Source organism: Epinephelus moara, chromosome 21 (assembly GCF_006386435.1).
Source record: "Epinephelus moara isolate mb chromosome 21, YSFRI_EMoa_1.0, whole genome shotgun sequence".
NCBI classification, from domain to species: Eukaryota; Metazoa; Chordata; class Actinopteri; order Perciformes; family Serranidae; genus Epinephelus; species Epinephelus moara.
Window position 1 is genome coordinate 30,631,547 of NC_065526.1, and position 10,543 is coordinate 30,642,089.

Sequence of the window (10,543 nt, forward strand, 5' to 3'; positions counted from 1 at the left end):
AGAGAGAAAGAGAGAGAGAGAGAGAGAGATGAGAGTTAGAAGGAATCAAAACTATACAGGAACAAAGGAGCAGCCTTGTCAAATGCCACAAATGCAAAAACAGCTGCAACACATGTACCCACGCATGCATAACGAAACACACACACACACACATACACACACACACACACATATACTTAAAAACACACTTTGAGGCAAACAGACACACACACTGAAATGTACACACTCGCACACACACAAGCATGCATACTCATCTACACTCACATTTTATACATACACACACAGATGACAGAACATAGAGTGCAGACGCCCACACAGACACGTAAAAGTACACACTCAAACATGAACATCATGCATACATACCCTCTCCCCCTCCCACACACACACACACACATTAAAGAATGAATGTATGTTCACGTATGGTACACACTGAGGTTATTTAAGGAACCTCCTCTGCTGACAATTTGTTTTCCCCTCGCCCACGCTTTGACGTAAGGAAGAAAAGCAAATCTAAGATGTTTGGGATCTTGTTGCAAAAATTAGCAGTAAATGTTTCTGATGCTCGGCCAAATTATGCTCTTTTACTGTATTATTATTATATAGTATACTATACCAATGTTATAGGCAAGCATTTAATTAACTAACTAGTTCCCTGTTGTCACAATTTAGAGACTTGTTCATTCTACTGACATCCATTTATAAATTTTAAGTCAGAACATTATTTACATTTTTTTTAAAACATCACAACGCAAAATAACTTCAATGTTTCTCCTGAAAATGATGCAATCCCACACTTTTTGTCCATATCAAGGACAAACGACAAAATGATCAGGCTGTACTCATGCATTGTTCCTAGTTACACCAAGGAAAGTAAAGCACCACAATTCGTATATAATCTTGAGCCAGTAATTTGTGTAATTGTGAAGGCAGTGAACTCATGACCACTGCACTGGTGGAAGAAGGAAATAGTATAAAGACCAGAAGTTTGTGTAAGGAGGCAGGTTGGGTTGGTGGATGGGTCAAACATCACAGGACTTTTACCCCAGGAGGCTGCTGATCTGAATTATGTAAACCAAGTAAAATCTGAGGGTTTTTTAAGGTCCATAACCACCATGTTTCTTTTCCTAAACCTTACCTACGTAACTTTATGTTAAGTAGGCCTACATAACTTTACATGAAATGGGTTACGTCATTCGTATGGAACTCACTCTAAGATATCATACGAACCGTAAACCATACAAAAGCATTAAAATGATCAAATGTCAGGAATGGAAGCTACACATTAAAGACTACGATCCTTGCCACAACAATCGCCTGATCTATCAGGTGGTAATCTGCTGATCTTACTCTGCAGATAAACATGACATTTGCGATGCCATATAAGTAATTCTGAGTCTTTAAAATTGTATGTAACAGACATAAACTAATGAATCTGACACCTTTCAAGCTTTCTGCTATGTCCAGCTTTGGTTCAGAAACCTTGATTTTACTTTCTATGATTAGATGGCCATTTGTTTTCTATCCCCTACATCATTAATAAACAACTTAATGTCTCAATGTACCCTGAATGACTTCTTGCATTCCCCTGTGAGTTGCTGTTCTTCCTTAGACCTCAATCAGGTGCTGTATACCAGTAACCTGTATAAGACTTAAACAGTGTGATTTGTAGTTTTGTGTAGACATGACTTATACAGCATCAAAGTCTCACACACACAGATGTCGACAAGCAACATTATTTGGGAGACTGAACAAAGCAAGGGCCACTTTGCTCCCATTAGGCTGAGGCTTTTAAGGCAGTACAGCTGTGTGCTAGGTAAAAAAAATCAAAAGAATCAGCAGATGAGCAGTTGTCATTTAATCAACCAGATGTTGTTGTCTGTGGTAGCTAAAGCAAGGGTAACATGAATTAGCTAAAGTACATAATTAAAGCCTTGCAAAGCCATCCTAAATGCTACATGCTCAGTTTCTCATTAGATATTTATCTGGAAAGCACCCTCTGGGATTTAATGGAGAACAGCAGCTGGAGACTGAACCGGCCAGCGAGCTAGGGAGGGTGTTTTAGATGATGGTTGTTTGTTCTATGGGGTGAGGTCATCAGCTTTACATCCAACTCCCAACATGGAGGATTCGGAAGTGTCTTTTTGTTTGTTCTCTATCTACTATGCTCTGGTTCTTGTATAATATTTTCTCAAAAACTAAATTTGCCTGGTACTTGGGTGATATTTGACAAAAGTTTCAGACCAACCGTAATATTTTTTAACAGCTAATGGTTAATGCCTACTACAATATTACAAATCACGTGAAAGTAAAGAACTGACATGTAATATGTGAATTAATATAAAGTGTTGTTTTTTCTTACCATCAACCAAACATCTACTTTTATCTGCCATGTTTCTGCATATATGACATCAGAGTCAGCAAGTCATGTATTGACTTTCTGAGTCACCTTAAAGGGGTGTTACCAGTCATTAACAAATTTTTCTAATCATCCCCACACTACATGACTGCATCAAAAGATATTATTCACGTTCACAGTTATTATGATAAAATAAATTATTACCATAAAAGTTTTAGATACAACATTAACCAGAGTTACTGCGAGTGTCCCAACTTTCTGATCATTTCATTGGGTAGTAAAATAGAAAACTGAAGTGAAGCACACTTCCTATACACTAGTAAAATAACATGTTTTTCCCTCAAGTTCCACATTCACACAGAAGTTAGTCAGTTGCATTAACTTACTCACAAACACAATAAATTATTTACTTTCTCCTTAAGCACACTCACAGTAAGTCAGAACAGACTCAATAGTTTCCTCACACCCTCAGTCACATACACACACACCCTAAGACTTAATCAATCATTCAGGTACCACTCAATCATGCATACACACCATCACGCAGGCGTCTACTCATTCTGATGCGTGTCCTGTGCTGATAGCACCGAGGTTAAATCAGCCTCACAGCTTTTATTGACAGTTAAATTGACTTTTTTTGATTAAGGATTTAAAAGAGTCACTGAAGAAAATAGAAAAGACTGCAAGTCATATTGTGTCCACTCTTTTTAATAGCACCAAACTGAATTCTAAAAAAAAAAAAAAAAATTATTAGGATGTCTTAATGAAACTTCATTGCTAATGTTGCTAATTCGAATGAAATTAACTTCAGGGATCCAACTGTAAAACAATTAAACTGCAAAACAGGTCACTTTTTAAAGGCACTTGAAAAAGGAAAACAATATGTGCGGTCTCCTTTGAATTACTCTTATTTAAAGGAGCTGTGTGGAACATTCAGAGCATATCTATGATTCAGAGTCTGAGCCGGGATTGTCTGCACATGGCTCTCAACATGGAGGGAGCTGAGTGGGCAGTTAGCAACTAAAGATGCTAGCAGCTAAAGGTGCTAACATCAGCAACAGTGCTAACAGAATAATGGTGTTAACGTAGGGTGGAACCAGAGGGTTGGTGCTACACTTCCACGATGAAGTTGTCAGTCGAGGGATAGCGTCATCGGTGGTAACTACCGTATGAGCATAGTGCAGAATTGGCTAGCCAATGGGATACACACACATGGGCTCACATGCACTAAAATACACACCACTGCCTGACCGGCTGCCACAACAACAAACAGAGAAACTCAGATTACAATACACACACATTCTTCACTATATCTTTACATTGCAAATAGTCTGCTGCTATATTAATGTTCCAAATGTCGTATGCAGCTCCTTTAAGTTTTCCTTGCAGGTAACATCTTGCAGTCAGGTGCCTGTGACTTTGACACCAGTGACTTCTGTTGGTATTTTCTAACAATTAATTCGATCTCTCCCTAACCTTTAGTAATTACCTAAACCCAATCAGACTTTGACTGGGAGTGAGAAAAAACTCATGAGTCATTCTGGATTGCACTGATATATAACCTAATTTGACATTTAGGATCAAGGATGTGCTATTTGCACCTCATGCTACAGAAAGTTTCAAGATCATTAAAGATATTTGATATTAGATACCACATTTGCTAAAGCGGAGTTTAACATGACGGCAAATATTACACAATAAACTTGAAAAGGGTGGAAAAACCTGAAACATTCAACCAAAATATGGACGTTACGAAAATTATTTGGTGGCCCTTTGCATTATTTTACCTTAAGGAAGAGCTCCTGTCTTAAAGGATCACTCAAATAAAAAAACATTTTCTCACTTCCTCCTGAATAGTATTTAGAGATTTTCATATCTCTGCTGCTAAGATATCTGCCTCCGCCCCCACTTTAACGGCAGTTTGTGGAAATATTTGAACATCAGAACAGGAAATTCATTTCCCAGAACCTATCCTTGTTACTCTGGGTAATTCACAGACCTCACTGTGTACCTGGTACCTGAAAGGAGATAATTTTGTCTCTCCTGAAAAGAACAGAAAACAGAGGAAGGTATTTTATTTCCTAATTGCTAAAGCTAATTGATGTAGTTGACAGCTAGCAGTTTACCAGTGCCAATCTGTCAGCAGTCACACACACACACACACACACTGTCACTATCACCCCCACTGAGGTGTCAGACTGTAGTTGCAGTCTGCCTCATCATTAAACTTCGTTAGACAGATCGGACACAGTGATGGTGATCACGCATGCACACACACACACACACACACACAAAATTTGACTCCTCCGTTCCTTCTGAAGAAAAGACAAAAAAACAATAACAGGGATAATTGCTTTTGTCACTTTCCTTCCATTTTTGTCCCTTATTAAGGAGTGTGTGTGTGTGTGTGTGTGTGTGTGTGTGTGTGTGTGTGTGTCTGTCTGTCTGTCTGTCTGTCTGTCTGTCCTGTGTGTGTCATTAACGGGGTTAATTCTGGAGACACCTTGAGATGTCAGGAAGCATTGTGTGTCCACAAAGATTGAAAAGGAGACAGGGTGTCTTTTCCTCATCTTTTTATCTTAATAGTGTCTCCGCGATTTCCTCTTTGTCTCGTGTATCTTTTCTCCTTGTTTTCCACCCTTGTCTCTCACCAGCTTTTCACTTTAACAACTCTTTTTCTTTTCTGTTTCCTTTCTCTTTATTGTCTTTCTTGGTTCATCAAAGTCAATTTGTTTCTCCTCCTCTGTCCTTCCTGGTCTTTCTCTTTTAATTTCCTAGACCTTACCACTGTGGATCAGATGAGACCATTTTTTCAAATTGTTTCAAATTCTTTCCAGGTCGACATTCCTTTATTTCTTAGGCCTTAATGCTCTGGGGTGGACAATAGAGTTGGGCGATCTTGTCCATATCCTATCGTCCTATCGCCATCTAGTGAAATCGCCGATGAACGATGTCATCACCCGGGGGGCGTTATTACGCGTCGCCGCTGAAACGTTCACTTATAGCCTCTCTTTGGCGTTTGAGCAGCTTTATAAAACTCTTGAACATGTAATGGCTCCTTAATTAGCAAGTTGACTTTACATAGACGGCATATCTTTTCAATTTCTCCTGACATTGTGTTGTTTGGTTTGTTCACCGCTCCGCGACATGCGCGTTAAGGCCCGAACATATTAGGGCGGAACATACGCGGAATGGATTCTGCGAAGGTCCGCGCGGACTCCAAGCGGACGTCCGCAAGCCCTGTGCGCGCAAAGCTCAGATTTTACGACCGCGCGGACTCCGCTCCGCGCACCAGTGACTGCTCGGCATGTATTTTTCACATCGCGGGGATTTTTCACGGACATTTTTACAGGAAACTACAACGCGGAAGTGCGCTCGACTATGAAAGCCCGAATGACTGCGGACATTCCTCGCGGAGTCCGCTCCGCTTATAGTACGCCCGAGTATGCTTGTGTCGAGCGGGCGGAGGCGTTGATCCCCCCCTCCGCTCTCTCACTAAGCAGCCTCCCTCTGTCTCCTCTCACTCAGCCTCGTTCAGCCTCGATCTCGTCAGCATGCTCCACACACGCGCTGTCTCCCCCCCACACCTCGCGATTGCATCGTCATTTAAAAAAGACATCGTGAAACAACCCTTCTATCACCGATGGGCGATCGGATCGCACAACCCTAGTGGACAAGGGACATTTTGTATTTCAGTCATGTCGTTGGTCATGTGCAGGTCAAATTTTGATTAGTCCCATGATGACCTCATGCCAAACAAAATACACAGACACATGTACTTTACACCCCTATGATTGTTTTCCATCAGGATTTGGAAGTTGCTTCAGAGATTTACTCCCATTCGGCCACACACAAAATTTTATTTTCAAAATAAACGTCCATGTTCACAGGACACGTAGGACTCATCACCAAAACCTCTTTAGATTTCGGCAACAAAACTACGTGATAAGGTTTAGAAAAAAGAAAATGGTTTGGGTCAAAATAACTAAGTAACAACTTTGTCACCGACGTTAACTACATAGCATAGTTTAGAAAAACACAACTTTTCACACGGCATACGAACACGGGTCTCCTTGGTGAATGTCCTGTGTTTGTTTGACCCATCCACAACCACCACTCCTTTCACCCTACTTACACTTCCTCACTCTTTATACTACATCATTTCCATGGATGGGCTTACATAGGAGTTAGCTGAAAGCCCACTACGTCTGATAAAGACGCCAAAGGGCGCCTTGTGCATCAGAATCAGATGCCAACAGCCACTGACCAAGCTGCCTTATTTGACACCCTGGGAATAAGATATGATGTGGCTGTGAGGTCAAGGCTCTGTACAGGCCTGGCTTTGTGCAATGGGACATTGTCATGGTGAAACAGTAAAGGCCCGGCTGTAGCAGTAGCATTTCTTTTTGTTGAAAACGATGAAATACAGCTCCAGACCAAACAGAAACAACTTTTGACCATATTCTGTTGTGTTCATAGATGTAACCTTCTGGCTAACCACCTTCAGTTGTCTTAATAGTGCACCTCTGCCTCCAGCTATTTCTTTACTATGATGCAATCCTGGCTGTGGATGTTTTAATGAGCACTCCCTGGGTACCATGTCACCGTTTCTCTCTCTAAGTCACTGCATTTTAAGTTCATTAGAAGTGCATTATTGTTTGGCATTCATAAAGAGAACAGAGGACCATTAAAGACAATTTTGTGTGCAGGAAAAGCCCCAGAAATTATCTGTCTTCCCTCTGTAATTGCTTCCAGCTAAATTGGTCTTCCCAATTATTACATTTACCGTACAATTTGCATGGTAATAGGCAGGGGTGTCACTCACTTCCTCGCAAATTCACCTCACGTTCGTCTCCTGTCGTTTGCTCTCAACGCCTACGCCATCCGTCTGTAATTTCCAACAAGTTAAGGAAGAAGTTACTGAAAACTCTCACTAAGAAGCTTTCAGCTATGAACAAGAAATAATGGTACAAACCAGGAAACTTATACATTGTGATAATGCAAGTTGGTTTTTTTTATAAAGAGAATGAGACACAGCAGGAACTCCTGGAGGTCATACAAAGGGTTTCTGGAAACAGACAAGGACAAAAGCAATGAAGTGCTGTAGGCTTGTGCCAGTGTGTTGCATTTACTGTATATCATGATGCACTGAGGTTTTTAACAGGCTGCAGAGCACTAAATCATCTCCGTGCTGCTGTATGCCGAGGTGAAGTGGCCCTCCTTGACCACTCAGAGATTATTTCATTGGTATACTTTTATTTATGAGGCTATTATTGGTTTGTTGCCCTCTCACTTCTTATTGTATTTTAAGTTTTCATAAAGCTCAACATGCAGCCTACTTTTCTAGTGCTTATAGTTGATGTATTCCCCATAACTCGACTTTGAAAAGAAAGTTTTTGCTGAAAAATTTAAATGTTTAGATAACTCATATTTTTTATTAAAATTTGAAGTAACCTAATTTCTAAAGTTTTGCCTTTGAGGTTGTCCAACTTATAGTTTTCCTTTCTGTTAACTCCTCAAAGCTGCAGTAACTTAAAATTTTACATGGTCACAACCTTGTGCTTTCACTGTGAAATTTTAACTTAAATTAATTCACTTGACAAGGTTGAAGTAAGTTCAAGTGGAGCAGCGCTTAAAAAGTTGTCTTCCTCCTTTCCTGGGATGGACTTATATAATATTGGAATCAAAATCTCTTATCCTGTACGATGATTTGAAACTTCAAGTTGCTAACACTTCATTTGATATTCTGGGTTAGGGCCAGTGTTTGGCTAACTTCTTCTGACTTCTTTATCTTGGTTTTTGTTTTGTTTCTGTATTTTCTGTGCTTTTAGAGGGATACTTTCAGGTAAACCTCCCTCCATATTACCAGCGCCCAGATCTCCCTGCTCATCTCCCAGCTGGCTAACTGGCTCTAGGGCTGTTGCTCAAACTACAGATTGTATATCCGCATTTTCGTGTGCCTGCCACCAAGAACTCAAAGAGTATAGAAGTGGACTGAGACAGAGCCCCGCCCCTTTCTCTGAAAATCAGAACAAGACAGATCAAACTGTAAAACTAAGCAGCACTGATCAAATATAAACCAAGATTCTGTTACCGTATTGCACATTTCTTGCTGTTCTCTACTGTTTCCTGCAATATAAAAATGTCATATTATTTCCGGTGACAAAACAGTCTAGCTACCATTACGTCACCCACCAATGGGGGGCATTTATTGATTTGGTGCAGCACTGTGCATTCAGGTAGTTGTAGGTTTTCTACCTCTTGCGCAAAAGCAAATGCCACCATTTTTTTCTCTGTTTTCTCTGGTCATGTAGCACCAATTTAAAAAGTATTTGCATCATTCTACTGCATAGACAGCCCAGTTTTATAAAAAGACCATCTTTCCAGCAGTGAAATACTTATTTAATTCTTTGCAAACTGTGCTGCCATTTTGTCCAGGACTATCTCGATCCTAATGGCCATCCAAGTAAAGTCAATGTTAAACAAAACTGACACAGGGTGATGTAGAGGACTGACTTCAGTTTACAATCAGCATTTATAACCTTACATAATCTCTTCTCCCTCTGTTCTTTTTTTCTCTCCCCTCAGATGGATCATGATCCCAGGAACCCAGCCTACATTGCTACTCAAGGCCCTCTGCCCTCCACTGTGGCTGATTTCTGGCAGGTAAAAATGCACGCGCACACACACACAGACACACACACACAAACACACACACACACACACACACTCACACACTCAAACAAAAATCAATACATTCTCCTCTCTTAAACAAGAGTTAGCCGATTTTTATTAGTGCAGCGAGCCACACGGGAGACCAGCTTGTTCTGTGAATGTCGCTGTTAATCTCTCCTTCACCATTGTGCTCACTGCCCGGCAACCTGTCTGCAACCACCATTACACACACACACACACACACATACATACATACATACACACAGTGGCCTACAGTGGGACACATTGTTAATGCAAGGGACGGCAAACACTTTTCCCACTGTCCCAAATGTTGGATTGGGTTTGAATCTAAGACCAGGGGATCGATAAGTTATTCTGGCCAGTCGTGGCGTAGAAGGAGTGTGTGTGTCTGTGTGTACGTTGGAAGGAAAGGTCCCCTTGTCAAACAAGTTCTGTCCCTGCAGCATTCCCAGTCGTGCTGGTTACCACGCAGGCTGGAAAGAGACAAATCTCAGGCTTGTGTAGATTCTCTGCTTAGCTGCTGCCGCTGCTAATCAACTTGAGTGAAATATAAAGGACAGCTCATTTGAAATGTCCATCCATTATCCATCCATTAGCTATACCCAGTTATCATTGAGGGTCAGGGAGGTGCTGGGCAACACCCCGGACAGATCGCCTGTCAGTCATGGGGGCTGACACGACCGACTGTGAAGTGACAGGACTAACCACTGTACCACCCATTTAATGGGACAGTTTACCTTAGAATCAAAAATACATATTTTTTTTGATGTGAGTTGCTGACTGTTGGAGATATCTGCCCGCTCTCTAATATGATGGAACTAGATGGCGATCGGCTTGTGCCAAAAATACGTTTGAAAAAGCTGTGTCCCTTGTCAGAAATCATGACCCGGTTACTCAACATAATCCACAGACCTTGTTGTGAGCAGTTTCATGTGGGAACAGTTTTCTTTCTACCAAACCACACCCGTCAACCGCATCATCATGCAGAAGGAAGTGTGCATCTACTACATCTAATGTCACAGCTCAGCCGAGGAGGACATAATTGCTGTTTATACCTCGCTTCCATGAGCACAAATTTTTCGTCCATGAGTAGATGCACTCTTCCTTCTCCACAGTGACATGGTTGGTGGTTGTAGTTTCGTACATGAAACTGTTCACAACAAGGTCTGTGGATTATCTTCAGTAACCGGGTCATGATTTCTTGAAAGAGATATTGCTGTTGAGTTTTTCAAATGCATGTTTCTGGGGCTTTGAGCTTCACAAGCCAAGTGCTAGTCTCGCCACCAGACAATCAGAGATCTCCGCCTTCTGATAGTCTGGAGACACTCCTTTCTAAAGTGTGTTTAACACACCGGCGAAAACGGCCAGCAACAAAGCAGCGCCTCTTTCATTTTTGAAAAGGACACGCCTTCTCGGAAATGTGCGCTCCCCCTTTTCTCGTCCGCAAGGAAACAAACACACAGAGAGCTTGAAAATGGATGCCGAGAGATT

At 41.2% G+C, this 10,543-nt stretch overlaps 1 protein-coding gene across 2 annotated transcripts in view; it reads left to right on the plus strand.

Moving 5' to 3' along the window:
* The window catches only part of LOC126382840 (receptor-type tyrosine-protein phosphatase N2-like), a 298,552-nt gene that overhangs the window by 252,329 nt on the left and 35,680 nt on the right, over positions 1 to 10,543 (plus strand). For both annotated transcript variants that reach the window (XM_050032933.1, XM_050032934.1), the window contains one exon: positions 8,945 to 9,022. In XM_050032933.1, the coding sequence (XP_049888890.1) occupies positions 8,945 to 9,022 (78 nt within the window). The remainder of the gene's footprint in view (positions 1 to 8,944; positions 9,023 to 10,543) is intronic.